Consider the following 14634-nt stretch of genomic DNA (forward strand, 5'->3'; position numbering starts at 1 on the left):
AAACGTTTATGTCCAATACTCAGTTGTCTTTACGGAGCACCCTGAAAGAGTTTGCGTCATGACTTGCATACATGTACATCGAGTAGTATTAAGCACATGCGGCACGGGAACAGTGGCGAGCTTTTCCAAGTCGGTCGAGGCATCATGCAGGTCGACCATGTCAATCACACGGAATGGGAACGGCAACGGCAGGGTAGATGGAGGCAGAGAAAGATGGCTGTGAAGCCCTCTGAGAGGCAAATCGCTGCGGCTAGTTGCTCCCTGCAGCCTGGTTATTGCATGATTCGTATGATTTGTATAGTGCTGAATACAAACTTTGACGTATAGTTTTCTTCACATGCCACGGTATCTGAAGCTATCTCGAAGCAGAACCTCTAGGGCCATTTCGTACTAGCAGCCCTCCTCTAATGCGCGTATCTTAAGTACATACATATGTAGGTACCCCATACCTTGCTCTGCACGCCATGCACACCATCGGGGCGCGTACAAGTACCATCTGCCGACAACTACGTAATTTGGGTCTTGGGTCATCCGCATACAGCAAGCGGAAAGGCAAAAAAAGGCGGGCGGAGAGCAAAAAGGCGGGTCTCAACTTCACAAGCGAAGCGGCAGAGGTCACCTGCGTTATCTGCTTGTATGCAAATGTACACGCGGACAGAGAAGAAAGAGCAACGAGCAGGAAAAGAGGATCCCGGCTTTGCTAGCAGGGCTTTGCAGGCTCGAAACGCGGGGCCGACTAAGCCCGTCTCGGCGATTCTGCCGCCGCTGACCGTCCTGGTGCAACCTTGCAGCCGCCAGCCTCTTTCGCTCGCGGACAGCAGCTTCAGCTTTCTCCTCCCACCAGCCGCCACCATCTTTTGCTCTTCTCTCTTCTCTCGTCCTTCACTCTCGTCTGGCTCGACGTCTGGGCTCGTTTGTTTCATCGCGCTTCCTGGTCCGTGGACGATTCGCCGGACCGCTGCTGAACGAAAGAAGAACAGAATCCCAGTGCCCTGCCCGGTGGCCCTACTGCTGAGACTCAGAAGAAGAAGAAAGAAAGAAGATATACCCGGACTCTTTACGGTCGTCGCCACCATGACTGAGGTTTCGTCCACCCGGCTCTACCTGGGGAACCTCCCTCGAAATGGTCCATCTCCATTGTCTTCCTGCTCCCGTGGCTACCACTAACTGGCTTCCCTCAGCTACCAAGGCCGATGTCGAGGCTCACTTTGCGACCCACGGCACCGGAGAGATTACCGAAGTGAAGCTTATGAACGGTTTCGGATTCATCGAGTATAAGGATGCTATGGATGCTCGCGACGTCGTTCCAGGTTCGCCTTACCTCGTTCCCAGTATTAATATGCTACAGGATCTATTATACTGACCAATCGCGCGTTCTTCTTCGCCATATTACAGCTTTCCGTATGTCCATCGCCCTACCATCTCTACCTCATCTCCATCTCTCTTCCCCGTCAATACTCTGTCGCCTTGCGCTTTGCTCGAGACTAACCCGCGATTGAACAATACAGATGGATCCGACTTTATGGGAGAACGCCTCACCGTCCAGTTTGCCCGTGGAGCTCGACACCGAGAGGGCGGCATGGGGCACGAGCGTGCGCCGCCGCGACCGCGTAGAACTCCTCACCGAATGCAGATCACGGGACTTCCCAATGATACCAGCTGGCAGGTCTGTTCCCTCTCCCAGTTTGTTGCACCTGGATTCCACGGGACTTGCATGCCCTTTTCATCACATACTTGGAGCGCTTTGGTTTGCTATGCTTTGCATTGGGTCGGCATGTGCGCCCCGCACTATCCCTCTCAGCCCTTTCGTTCTGGACTGGCGACTCTGGCTTGGCATCCCTGGTTCCTGACTTGATGGATCATCATTTATTCTTTTTTTGGCTTGCCGATACGTGGACTTTGTTCTCTCCAGGCTTTTGCTCTCCTCCTTGGCAACGACTTACGTGGATTCTACCAATAGGACCTTAAAGATTTCGCCCGTCAATCAAGCCTTGATGTGGTGTACTCTGAGACAGGCCGCGACTCCAATGGCCGAGGGTAAGCGCTGTTATAAACTTTAGGCTACCCAATCTTACATGTGTGTTTGTGACTAACGAGAGGGCCGTAGCTTTGTCGAATTCGAGACTGCTGCAGATCTGAGAACAGCCGTTGAAAAGCTTGACGGCCGTGAGTTCAAGGGCGCCCGTGTCCAGTGCCTTGTTGACGTAAGTTCCGACATTAGTCCCATCACGATGCATATCCTTTCAGGCGGACTGCTTGCTCACTCTGTATGCTTAGACTCAACCCGACATGCCCCCGCGGGATCCCCGTGCCCGATCTCGTTCACCTGGACGTAGGCCATACCCACCGCCGCAGTTTGATAACTATGACCGCCGAGGCGGTCCTCACCGAGGTTACAACCGCGAAGGCGCTGCACCATCGTATGGCTACCGTGACAGAAGCCCTCGCCGTGAATACTATGACGACCGGGCTCCGCGCTATCGTTCACCTCCTCGCCGGCCCGTGGAAGATTACCCGCCCCCTCGAGGTCGCTACGATGAGCCTTACCGCCGCGATTATCCCCCGCCTCCTGCCGATCCGTATGCAAATGGCGGTCGACCTGCCTATGACCGGCCACCAAGAGACTTTCCTCCCAGAGAGCCAGCATACCCTCGAGAAGGATATGCGCGAGACTACGATCGTGGTGGGCGCTACTGGTAAATTTTATTCTTCCTTATTCTCACCTCTCATCTCTCTTGGGGCCTACGCTGTATAGCTCTACTTTCCCACACTGCCTGTTTTTATACGTCTTCTATATTATACGCTCGCTCTCTTGGCGAAATTGGCCTTGACCAAACGTGATAGATGACCTACCACAAACGGACTTATCAATTCGAAAAGTTGGGGCGTATGGTTTGCAGAGGCTGGGTATTACGGGACTTGTATCTAGTGTGGAAGGTTGGGGAGTTTGGACTTATCAACGAGCAGCTTTGCTATTTGCTATTTCGATACGAGTGGACACCGGACGATGAGGCTCTTGACGATCAGAATGAATATGGGACAGCCATTGACAGAATGGAAGGGATCTCCGGGAACACATGATATCACATGGGAGGCAAGAAGAGTCAGGCTGTACGATTAACGGGATTTATGTATGGTTCATTGATTTTGCTTTTTTTTTAATTTACTGCTTTTTATTTCTTAGTTATACATAACATTTTTGCATCCAAACGTTCTCAACCCATATACGACGTGCTATTCGAACAGCAACAGAAAGAAACTGAAAGAAACAAAGAACCGAAATGAATCAAGAAAACATCATCAACATGAGGAATATGGCATTAAAAGAGTTGCTTGCAAGCAGCTCAGCGTTGGCGACCGTCACAACGCGAGAGGTAGTCGCTGTTAGTATTATACACAAACCGTCCTCTTGGCTCATACATGTATATACATGTGTGTATATCTCCACCAGTTCAAGGAAACATGTCGCTCATTTCCAGGAAGAAAACCAAAAGTATTTGATGAAAGGATGTTTGCTGAAGCCGACAAATATGTGTATATCAAGGGGAGGTTTTCTTCCCCAATGTGATTCCTTTCGGACATGTTCTTTTTGAAAACACCATATTACTGCCTTTTAGGCGGCGGTCTTCTTCCACTGGGAGTAAACGCCGATTACACTGCTGACTGTTCCGGCCAGGCCGACGAAGCCGTCGTCGAAGCCGACCCAGTTGAGGGCGGCGAAGGGGACGGTCAAGTCGCAGACGTCGGAGACGAGCTGGAGGCGGCTGGCGAAGCGTTCCCTGGGAAAAATGTCACATGTTAGTCTTTCTCCTCTTCTCCCGGAAGTATATATGGGGGGGAACAGAGAAAGGGTAGAAAGAAACCTACTTTAGGATTTGCTTGCTCTCGACAACGCCCTCGCCATCCTTGCGGTCAATCTTGGCCTCGCGCTCCTTCAGCCTGTACAGCGTATACAGCTGCGCCGCGACGCTGAAGACCAGCCCCATGGCCCAGAAGCGATAGGCATGCTGCGTCAGCGTCTTTGCGGCGGACCACTTGCGGATGCCGGCGGCGTCGCCCACGGTCAGCATGTCAAACGACAGGTAGCCCGCGTAGCCAATCTGGCGGCCGACGGCGGCGTAGCGCAAAAAGGGCTCGAGGGTTTTGGCGTCGGCGGCCTGGGCGGCGGCCTTTACGTGCTCGAGGTTCTTGCCGACGCGCATGATTTTGCGGGCGAGGCCAAACTGCTTCTTGATGGCGTTCCAGGGGGCCATTTGCGAGGGCGTGCCGTTGGTGCGCAGGAGGTACCAGGCGTAGAAGCGGGCAAAGTACTGGAGCGTGCGGAGGATCTTGTCACGGCCGACGGTGGTGGCGACGAAGCGGAGGTAGTGAGCCACCGAGGGGTGGTAGACGAGGGTGTCGGCGACCATTGTTGGTGGTTTTTTGTTGTTGTTGTAGATGTCGTGATGTTTCGGATCGAGGAGCACGCGCACGCTTATCGGCTTCGGCAATCGATAGTTATCGTAAATGACGTCTTTTTGCTTTTTCTCGAGAGAGAAGAAAAGACGGTTATGTCAATTTCAACGGGGGTATAGGTCGTAACAGAGAGAAAAAAAGGTGAAGAAAAAGAACAAGTTGAGGAATGGGCCAAAAGAAGAATTAAAAAATAAGTGAATGAGAGTCAGAAGTGTCTCGTGTTTAGCCGTGGAAAGGCTTCAAGCCCATACCGTATGGTTGCAGAAAGCCGACGGCACTTGTGGCGTGTAAAAACATGCCGAGGTCCAGATTCCCCCACAGCTGGAGAAGAGATCAAGAGAGAGAGAGAGAGAGAAGCTTAGCTCAGCATTGTTCTGGAGTTGTGCTGTGTGGAGAAGAGAGACCCAGAGATGCAAATTCCGGAGTAGACCCGCAGCTGGGCTCGTGTCTTTCACGTGCAGCAAAAGAAAGCGAATCTCGGCGCAGATTATGTAACGCATCTCGGTACTCTCTCGGTACTCTCGCCCAGCGACGCAACTCACGTGAGTCCCCGCGCCCCGCCGAACGAGGGAACTTGCTAGCTCCAACCAGCGCCTTTCGCGTCTCCTCTTCCGGGAAATCCTCTTAGACAATAGCTTTCCCGGGCAACGGGGCATAGCCGGGCCTCTCCAACACTTGAGCTGAAACTGTTTCTCAGGGGGGAGCACACAATAAGAGAGGTACATCTACATTACGCACAGAGCCAACAAGGAAGAAGAAGAAAAAAAGCTCCTCTCATCCGGCAAATGCCGTCAAAACCCACCCCGGAAGGGAACCCAGACAGCCAGTCAACGGCCACGCTTCGGTATAGTCGGTTAACGTTATTACTCGCCCTTTGCCGTGAACACCACCCATAGCTTATGCAAAGTTCCTTTGTAATGATGTACATGGAAAAAAAAGGGCTCTTCCATTCAGCTTCGGATTGGCTGAAGAAATGCCCCCCCCCTGGAAAAAGAGCCTAGAGTAGCCGGAACTTGCCTTTTTTTTGCTTTATACGTAATACAAGGTCAGTACTTAGTAAAAAAACAAGAGCCTGGGCGTTCGGGACCCTGCGTTTTTTCCTGCTTTGGTAGCTAGTCTTCCCGGCCGGATGGCAGCGGGCGAGTTATCGTCAAATCTCGGCAGCGTCTTGTGATCAAAAAGAGCGAGCATCCCCCTTAGTCAGGAGGCGTCTTCTTCCTTCTTCTTCTATTTGTTCTGGTGGTCTATATATATTCAGTCGTTTTTGTCGTGAATATATTTTAGCCCCAAAAAAAAAAACATCGACTTCTATTGATTTCCCAATTCTCCATCTTTCTCACTGTTCCCTCCACTAGCCGAACCCCACGAATAACCCACCCCGCGTCATCGCTGCCGAAGAGCTTCAATCCCGAGAGCTCAATTCAACTCCAATCACCACTTCCTCTTTCTACCATTGAACAACTTTTTTTCCGTAATAAAGAGAAATCACGGAATCCAATTGTTCAAGAGGAAAAGCTCTCTACTGCGTTTTGATCCCAACCAATCTCTAAAACACCACATTACATCATCAACCACCAAAACCGCCAAGATGACAGACACGGGCGAAAAAGTCAACACCCACATCATCACCCTCACGCGATTCCTCACGGAGGAGCAGATCAAGCACAGAGAAGCAACCGGTGATTTCACGTACGTTTTCTTCCCTCTATAGTTTGACTTTGTATCGCACCGCTTGTCAACATAATTCCAATAACAGTCACAAACTTTGAAAAAACTCGACTAACACGAGACTCACAACAGACTCCTCTGCCATGCCCTCCAATACTCCTTCAAATCCATCGCCTACTACATCCGCCGCGCCACCCTCGTCAACCTCACCGGCCTCGCCGGCTCCTCCAACACCACGGGCGACGAGCAGAAGAAGCTCGACGTAATCTCAAACGACCTCTTCATCGAGGCCATGCGCTCCTGCGGCAAGGTCGCCATGCTCGTCTCCGAAGAGGAAGAGACCGAGATTCACTTCCCCCACGCCACCGGCGCGCGCTACATCGTCTCCTGCGACCCCATCGACGGCTCGTCCAACCTCGACGCCGGCGTCTCCGTCGGCACAATCTTCGCCGTCCACAAGATCCCCGACGGCGTCGACGTCGCCTCAAAGGCCGACATCCTCAAGGCCGGCACGGAGCTCGTCGCCGCCGGCTTCACAATGTACGGCGCCTCGGCCCAGCTCGTCATGACCATGCGCGGCAGCACCGTCAACGGCTTCACGCTCGACAATGGCATTGGCGAGTTCATCCTGTCCCACCCGGACATGCGCATCCCCAAGGCGCGCTCCATCTACTCCGTCAACGAGGGCAACTCGCTCTACTGGGAGGACAAGACCATCAACTACTTCAACTCGCTCAAGCAGGCGCAGGCCGACGGCAAGCCCTACAGCGCGCGTTACATTGGCAGCATGGTTGCCGATGCGTACCGCACGCTCTTGTACGGCGGCATCTTTGCGTATCCTGCCGATAAGAAGAGCCCCAAGGGCAAGCTTCGTATTCTGTATGAGTGTGCGCCCATGGCCTTGGTTTTTGAAAATGGTGAGTTCCCATTGTGTTTTGTCTCAATATTCAACTGAATTGAGTGTCAATGTAAATGCTAACATTTGTGTGATAGCTGGTGGCCAAGCCGTCGATAGCAACATGAACAGAATGCTGGAGGTTGTACCAGAGCACATCCACGACAGGTCAGGCATCTTCATGGGCAGCTATGATGAGATTGAAAAGGTCAAGTCATTCTACAAATAAAAAAAAAATTGGAAGTGGGTAAGAGAATGAAAGGAAATGAATGCATGACACGGGAACGTAAAGAAAACCTGCATCATATATAGCAAAAAAGCTGGTTTGGTGATTTCATTTGTTCGTGGACGAAGCTATCAATCCACACGCACACATATATATAAACCTATAATTACACACAAATTTCACATTCTCCAAGTTTAAAATTATTTTATTTCATTAACCATAAGATATAACACAAGAGAAAAGAGTGAAGAAAGAAAAAAACATACTCCCTAGTCTTCACCAAAACTTTGGAACCAACCTCGGCGTAGTCTTCTTCCACTCCTGATAGGCCTTCCTATCTCCATATCGCTCATCATACTTTCTCTCAGAGAGGGGTATGCCAGATACCTTGACAAGCAAAAAGGCCGCAAACGCAGGACTAACAAACGACAAGACAGAAGTCGTCATCACACCCAAGGGGCCTCCAGACAATCCCAACGCTTGCTGGATGGGCAATCGGGCAAGGACACCAGCTGAGGCAGTCGCAATTCCGGCCCAAAGGGATATTTCCCCAAAGTAGTTGGGGAACCGACTATCAGATAATCTCGTCAGATCAAATACAATATCCAGATAACTTAGGTGTACAATAAACTTTCAAGTTTTGAGACTCAATAAAAAAACAAGTTATGAAACCGCACTACACGATAACTCAGAAGAAAAGAAAAAAAGGTTTTGTTTACAACTTACCTCTTGGAGAAAAGCCCCCTCGTCATAAACTCTTCATCATGCAGCTTGAGCTTCTTCTCCCTTTGCCACCTGCTCTTCTGCACATCGGCCAAGACCTCGTACGCAAAGCCAGCCAGCCAAATCGATATGCCAATGACGTCCGTGGCAACGAGCTTGGGCATCGCCGCAGATGCCAGCACAGTTGCCGGGACGGCGTTGAGCATAATCACAGGCATAAGCTGGAACGATACCCAGAGGGCCTGGAAGAAAAAGGCCCCAGAGAATTTGGCGGCATTGTGGCGGATGGAATCGAATCGAGAATCATGGCCGGAGGTAAGGATGCGGTGAAATAGGTACGAGCCAACTGTTTTGGTGGTGTATGAGCAACTAGTTAGTTTCTCCCATTCTCATTCTCAACTAGTAAGTCGAGTTTAAAAAAGACAAGACAGTGTACGGTTTTCGTCCGAATGTAAGATTAAAGCTCCCCCCTCGGCATAAGGAACCCGGGTTTAAAGCATTGCAAGAATGAAAACTCACGTCGAATTGCCCACACCGCAGTCATTCCCGTCAAGACGAGCTGTCTCCAGTTCAACAGTACCGCGACACCCGCACTTGAGCCCGCGCCCGCACCCGCACCCCCCTTCAGGAGCTCAATCAGGCTCGGCAACCGAGGAACATTTGTGGCATTGGCGGCATAAGCAGCCGCGCGAGCTCGCAGCGCGGGGAGATATAAGCTTAGCGCTCCGACAGCCAGGAAGGTCACTGAGCCCGACAAATCGTAGAAGCGCTCCGAACCAGCGAGGATGGAGGGGATCGCGACGGCGCTTTGGATGGCAAAGGCGGTGGCGAAGCAAGGCACGATGGATCGCAGGAGGGGGGAGTGGAAGTTGGTGATGTGGAGGAAATGGTTGAGGAGTGTCATGGCCTCTTGCGTTGGAGCTGGGCTGCTAATTGAAAGCTGTACTCGTGTAAGAACTCAGTTCAAAAGACCGACGGAGAATAGGATCAAGTAAATCTCGCACAAGATGAAAAATGGAAAAAGAGGGGTAGAAAGAAAAGAATATTCTGTTTCGAGGATATGGGATGCAATCAATTTATCCAGCAGAATATATGGTAGCATTGCATGCATACATATGAACAAAAGGATTGGATGGCTGGAATGAAGCTGAAGCGTGGTGACGTCGACGCCAAAGCTTCTCCGATCCAGCTCCAAGAAGCTATTCGCGCGCATCTTGTTGCCGCATGCATAATCTCAGTTGTAAAAGACGACTGGTTCCGCATTGCATTAAGCTTGTAGATTGAACTGGTGGTTGGAATAATTCAATTGTGCTGATTGGTTGAGTAGTTGAGCCAATCGGCGCTTTTTGAGTATATATAAGTTGCCGTAGCTGTATTGTCGACAACGTCATTGAATAATAGAACAACCGCGTATCAAATCACCTTCACTGGGTATTCCTCGCTCCCGCTTTGTCAGTTCTCTCAATTATATCAAGCCGCATAGTAACCGACTCATCCAGCCACTTTGACGACTCTGCGAATTCCTCGCCGCAGCAGCCTCAGCTACAGCAGCCTTGGGGTCGTCTTCAAACTCATCATCGTCTCCACCATCCGGCGCCTCGCTCACGGCTGCAATAGCATGAATATCGATGGAGAAATCCCCCTCTTGCGTTCCAAAGAAGCTGCAACCACCTCTCGTTAGCCGCCAAGTCTTGGCACACGTATATAGCAAGGGGCTCAATAAAGTACTATAAGCAGATAGATGGCTTCTTCACTCACCTTCGCATCATCAGCCCGACTCGTTTCACATGAGCCAAGTCCAACGGTGCTGCATCCGGCTTCGGCCTCCCCCGATACGTTGGCTTAAACGCACTCCACGGCAGATAGACATTCTTGAAATCAAAGCTCGATCCGTCTTGGACGACCTCGAACTCGGCCTCCCAGCTAATTCCAGCTTCTGCGCGTCCATCACCTCTCCGCGGAGGTATCTCGTCCTTGAGCGTCAGGGCGTAGCGTTTTCCATCCGCCTTGGCCACCGCAACGACTATGCCCCCCCTCGTAGTCGGACAGGTCCCAGTCCAGGACCCCCAAGCTATGCTGCGATGCAAAGCCGGCGCCGCCCAGCGTCGTGGTATCAAGGTGGCCATAGAAGCGGGCCTTTTCCGGATTTATCACGAACAGGTGGGACTGACTGGCGCCTCCACGAACTCGATCATCAGAAGTGACCCATAAGGAGGAGTCCCAGGGCCTTTTGAACAAGACCCAAAGGGGCGGGTTTCAGTTAGCCTTGGATGCTCTAATTTTGACCGCTCATTTATGCTGGTGCCTGCAATAGCTTCTTTTTTTCTCCCCTCCAAGTCATGTAAACTCTAAGGGTGTGTGCTTTGCCTCCAAGATGAAGATAAAGAAAGGAAAAAAACAGACATATCGAACTGTATCAAGCCAGACGAAGCCACCCCCAGAGTCTAGATTTCGGATCCTCATACCCAAACCCGAGTCTACCCCGATCGAGGCAATGTCCACGTTCATTGTGGGTATTCATTGGAGGCAGAGGGGTGAACTGAATCGAAGAGGCAAAAAACAAAAAGAAGCCATCGCAGCGTTCGCAGGGCGTGATGGACAGACAAGCGAAGCATCAAACACGCAGGAGGGGCTCTTACTGGTCTCCGCCGTAGAGATAGAGCAGCTTCTGCCGGTTCGTCGTAGCGTGCATCGTGGGCTCAAACCAGCAACAGGCGCGAGCGGCGATATCAGGCCAGTGTGGAATCACTCATGAGAAGTGTCCAGATGGTCGAGAGAAGCTGGCAAAAGGGCTCGCCAGCAGTAGCCTTGTTGGGTCAATGTACGAGTAAGTTGCGGTTCGGGTGTATCGCTTGATTGTGGCGGATACTTCCGATCGGAAAGAAAGCCGCCAGGCCTGCGTTCGGAGTATTCTCGCTCCGATGGATTAATCAGTCGCTGCCTGACTAATTGCTATAATAAGAGACGCAGGCGTACGGCGTTGACACAATACGCCAAGTTAACTCCGAACCGCAAGCCACCGAAACCTTGACAAAAGAACACATGGAAACGGCTGTTAAGAATAGAGAGCGCCGCGCCGCCATGGGCTCACCCACCGACGCCTCGTCTTCCACGTGTTTGACGGCGCAACGATGGGTGTGCTCGAAATGCAAAAAAAGCCACCACAAGTACCGAGATGGCGAAGCTTTAGCGGCGTTAGAAATCGAGGCTCTGCTCTGCTTCTGATTCTTACACACACACACAAGGGCGCACTTACACGGTAAAAAAGCCCGCCGCCGCCTCGCCGGTAAATATTCTCCCCGCAAAACTTCCCGTAGGTCCAACTTCGAAAAAGCTGCGAAGCTTGGCTTTTGCCCTACAAGGCGCCCGGCGCATGTGGCGCTGGCGTATTCCACCATGGCGGCCGCAGAGGGCGGGCGTGTGTGGCTTCGTCCACATGGAGAGCACAAGCCACGGCCAGTAGCTCAACCGACTCGTCCGTAGCTCTGGAAGAATTGCAAATCACACGTGCTAATACTGGGCAAAAACCATTTGGCAAGTAGAGTAAAGTAAATTGATTTTTTTGAATTTGGAGCACGCTTCTAGTGCCCGTTCCGTTTGTATTCCGGCGGGGATATCTAGTATAAGATTAAAAAAAAATTGAAGTAACAGAGAAAACACCAATAAACTGTGCTTTGCTTAAGCATATCAGTCCGTTGCTCCTTGGAACGCCTGCCAACCAATCCCATCTTTCAAGTCATCCCAAATGTCCACTTCATGAAAAAAGATATCACAAAAAAGAGGTGTTAACACAAGAAAATAAGAGCTCATCCAAAGCTCTCCAAGAAGAATGAAGGAGTCCCAACACAATCGCCATGCTATTTGTCCTCGTAGAAAAGATCCCGTTGTGCACCCCCTTTGCCGTAGACCAGAAATCATTTTTTGCCCCGTAATGTCGAGTGCCTTGTTGTTTTGCGACAAGGTAGAATATGTATATATGTACTTCGGGTTTGTAGATGATAGGGTGATGAATTGTATGAAATCCGGCTTTTTTTTTTTTTCCTTTCAAATTTTTCTTTTTTTTTTCTTCATTGATTTAGTGCTGGTGCTGCATCAAGGCTGGAGAGCCAGGCATAGACAGCGGGGTGGTAGGGTACTCGAAGCCCGTCTCAGAGCAGGCAGCCGAGTGGTCGTATGAATGCGTCAGAGGAGGAGTCTGGCATTCAGAATCAGCAACGCATTTCCCGAGAGTAAGAGAATTGATGCCTAGCCGCACTCACCAGAGGGTTGTTGGAAGGGTCGTAGGGAGTGGACATGCCCATGTCGTGAGTCGGCATGAAGCCATAGCCAATGTATGGGCTCATGACGTTGTCGGGATACAGGTCTCGCTTGATGGGCTCGCTGTAGTGGCCCAGAGGAGGCAGCGAGGCGGGCATGGCAGCACTGAGGTAGTTGGGGTAGACCTCAGCAGTGGTCATGGCAGGATAGGCGTGAGCGGATCCATAGGGGTTCATGAGCAGCTCGTCGGGAGCTGGGTATGTGGTGTATGCGAGAACGGGCGGCGTGTTGGAGCGCTCGCGCTCGTCGTGGTGGTGGTAGCTGGGGTGCACAAAAGACAGCTCGTCGTGAGACTCCATGGGAGGAGTGAATTGGCCCTGAGAAACAATGGTCTTGGGAGGCGTCGGGAGGCGGACAGGAGCTGGTGCCTGGTGCACTTTGTGAGCCTTGGAGATGGATTGACGCTTGACGACCTTGTTGGGGCTGGCGGCAGGCTGGCTGACTGGCGAGGGCTGCTTCTCAGCATCGCCCTCTTCGGATCCAGCGCGGCGCTCAAGATCCTCCAGACGGCGCTTAAGCTTCTTGCCTGCAGTCGAGTGTTAGATGGGGTTTTGCAGAAGAGATGACGTCTTGTAGCTAAAACATACGGTAGTTGCGCTGAGCAATGCGGTTCTGTATTCTCCTGCGCTCGGCAAGATCTGAGATCTTGGTCCAGTCCTCATCAGGGTGGGCAGAGCTGCTAAAGGCGCTGCTGGTGCCGTGGTTTGAGCAGTGTCGAGGAGGAGGAGGAGCCGGTGCCGGGACTGCGGCGTAGGCATAAGGGTGTTGTTGTGAGATGGCGAACATGGCCATTGTGATGTTGTGTGTGTGTGTGTTGTTGTTGTTGTTGTAAGAAGAGTTGATGATGTGGTGATGGAGGGGTGAAGAGCAAGCAAGGCAGTGTGGTCTTGGCTCAGTAGAGAAGAGGCTCTTGCTTGATCAGATCAGGATGGAAGATGTGACTGATGGGTGGTTTGGATGAGATGTCGATTGGTATTATATAGATGATGTGCGTCTCAGCAATTGTTGGATCGGAATGGTCATGACAGGCTGGGCCAGATGGGAGGACGACGAGAGTTAAATACTGGATGCTTCGACTTATCTGCCTGTGTCTTTCGAAGCTCAGTACCTATGCAGACAGACCCTGGCCTCTGCAGGGCTGCATGGGGCCGGGCTTTGGCTGGTGAAGCCCAGCAAGGCTTGGTGAGGTGGTGGAGGGGTGCGGGCGTGAAGCTGTGACAGGGCCAGTGCATGCCGCCCAGGTACGTACCGCCCAGCGAGGCCGATCTGTGCCCATGGCCCGCCTCTTGGCTGCTGCGCGGGCGTGCACGTAGCGAGGCTCGCAGGCCCTGTCGCTGCATGGAGCGGATCTGGCTGTGTCTGCAGTGCAGCGACAGGGGGTGCGGCGGAGTGGCTGTAGCAGCCGGGCGTGGAGGTAGGAGGTAGGCGATGGTGTGGGCGCTGCGAGTGGGATGAAGCGGATGGGGCGGGGCCTGGAGCCAGAAGGGGCCGGGGGGGGGCGTGGCGCCTGCCAGCAGTCGGGAGGCGTGACAGTAGTCTAGGTCGTGTAGAGACACGGGGCAGGGACTCCCGGGAGAGGTACTTTTCTCTAGTGCCAGGCAAGAGCCAGCGCCAGCGCCAGAGCCAGAGCCAGAGCCACAGCGAGCAAGAGCGACAGAGAGCCAAGCCAAGTGCCCCCTCCCAATACAAATCATCCAAATCACAAGTCTGCTAAATGTAGCATCTCCATGCCGCTACCAGGTACGTACTGTAGCTGTCTCTTGCAGCCCACATGGCTTGGTGGCAGCGGTTTTTGTTTTTGTCATGAAGGGCCAAATTTGCCCGGTTTTGTCTCTTGCACAGGCGAGTGCCCCATCCGGCAGGCATTCATCTGCCTCTAGCTTCTGGCTCTGGCTCTGGCGGTCCCTTGCGCTGCCACCCTCTCTTCCCGCGATATCCAGAGCACAGCACAATAGCGCTCTCGTCGTCAAACCCTCCCCCCCCTTACAAGTGCTATGATTAGCAGGACGCGACAGCCGGCCCTCGAGACCGTGCGCCCGGGGGGAATTGTTGGACCCTCTCCGCCTCTACTCCCGGCGAATATCCGTCGACCACGAAAACGGCCATGCTGCCCATCAATGCCAGGCAGTGGGCCTGCCTGCCTTGGAGTATACTGTACTGGACTCTGGCTGGCCTGGATGGATTGCTGGCACTGGGCAGGCCGCGCCAGGAATGAATGCCTCGCTTTCGCTCCTGGGAGACCGCCTATCTGCTGCCAATCCCTACTGATACCGGTGCTGCACGCACGCACGCTGCTGGGCTAGGATTCGGTCTGCTGGCAAAGTAAGGTACAAGTGGCCGGGCTAGCATG

General features: G+C 52.4%; 6 protein-coding genes across 9 annotated transcripts; 2 read left to right on the forward strand and 4 right to left on the reverse strand.

Moving 5' to 3' along the window:
• The first annotated feature begins 631 nt into the window (after positions 1-631).
• On the forward strand, positions 632-3171 carry TrAtP1_000992 (uncharacterized protein). 3 transcript variants are annotated; one of them, XM_014090931.2, is made up of 8 exons: positions 632-1126; positions 1182-1310; positions 1396-1401; positions 1509-1666; positions 1961-2037; positions 2108-2204; positions 2278-2696; positions 2845-3171. In XM_014090931.2, coding segments are annotated over exons 1-8 (1377 nt in total). In that variant the 5' UTR covers positions 632-636; the 3' UTR covers positions 2846-3171. The 3 variants fall into 3 exon arrangements, with proteins under 3 accessions (XP_013946406.2, XP_065966885.1, XP_065966884.1); XM_066110812.1 differs by having other exon boundaries at positions 632-1310; XM_066110811.1 differs by having other exon boundaries at positions 1509-2037; positions 2278-3171.
• TrAtP1_000993 (uncharacterized protein) lies at positions 3172-4824 on the reverse strand. Its single transcript, XM_014090932.2, has 2 exons — positions 3868-4824; positions 3172-3779 (listed from the first exon to the last, which is right to left on the reverse strand). Exons 1-2 carry the CDS (start codon positions 4407-4409, stop codon positions 3614-3616), a joined length of 708 nt encoding a protein of 235 aa, XP_013946407.1. The 5' UTR covers positions 4410-4824; the 3' UTR covers positions 3172-3613.
• Positions 4825-5570: 746 nt separating this feature from the next.
• On the forward strand, positions 5571-7444 carry TrAtP1_000994 (uncharacterized protein). Its single transcript, XM_014090934.2, has 3 exons — positions 5571-6144; positions 6256-7040; positions 7117-7444. Exons 1-3 carry the CDS (start codon positions 6044-6046, stop codon positions 7245-7247), a joined length of 1017 nt encoding a protein of 338 aa, XP_013946409.1. The 5' UTR covers positions 5571-6043; the 3' UTR covers positions 7248-7444.
• A 76-nt stretch (positions 7445-7520) lies between these two features.
• TrAtP1_000995 (uncharacterized protein) lies at positions 7521-8871 on the reverse strand (the record flags this gene model as incomplete). The annotated part of the gene is made up of 3 exons (XM_014090935.2): positions 7521-7815; positions 7971-8313; positions 8487-8871. 3 exons carry the CDS (start codon positions 8869-8871, stop codon positions 7521-7523), a joined length of 1023 nt encoding a protein of 340 aa, XP_013946410.1.
• A 561-nt stretch (positions 8872-9432) lies between these two features.
• Positions 9433-10659, reverse strand: TrAtP1_000996 (uncharacterized protein; the record flags this gene model as incomplete). The annotated part of the gene is made up of 4 exons (XM_066110813.1): positions 9433-9628; positions 9726-9990; positions 10139-10194; positions 10607-10659. 4 exons carry the CDS (start codon positions 10657-10659, stop codon positions 9433-9435), a joined length of 570 nt encoding a protein of 189 aa, XP_065966886.1.
• An 863-nt stretch (positions 10660-11522) lies between these two features.
• Positions 11523-13361, reverse strand: TrAtP1_000997 (uncharacterized protein). Of its 2 annotated transcripts, XM_014090937.2 has the most exons (3): positions 12872-13361; positions 12227-12810; positions 11523-12162 (listed from the first exon to the last, which is right to left on the reverse strand). In XM_014090937.2, the coding sequence occupies exons 1-3, from the start codon at positions 13074-13076 to the stop codon at positions 12043-12045; spliced, it is 909 nt and encodes a 302-aa protein (XP_013946412.1). In that variant the 5' UTR covers positions 13077-13361; the 3' UTR covers positions 11523-12042. The 2 variants fall into 2 exon arrangements, with proteins under 2 accessions (XP_013946412.1, XP_065966887.1); XM_066110814.1 differs by having other exon boundaries at positions 11523-12810.
• Positions 13362-14634: the final 1273 nt, after the last annotated feature.

This window comes from Trichoderma atroviride, chromosome 1 (genome assembly GCF_020647795.1).
Source record: "Trichoderma atroviride chromosome 1, complete sequence".
Classification (NCBI taxonomy): domain Eukaryota; kingdom Fungi; phylum Ascomycota; class Sordariomycetes; order Hypocreales; family Hypocreaceae; genus Trichoderma; species Trichoderma atroviride.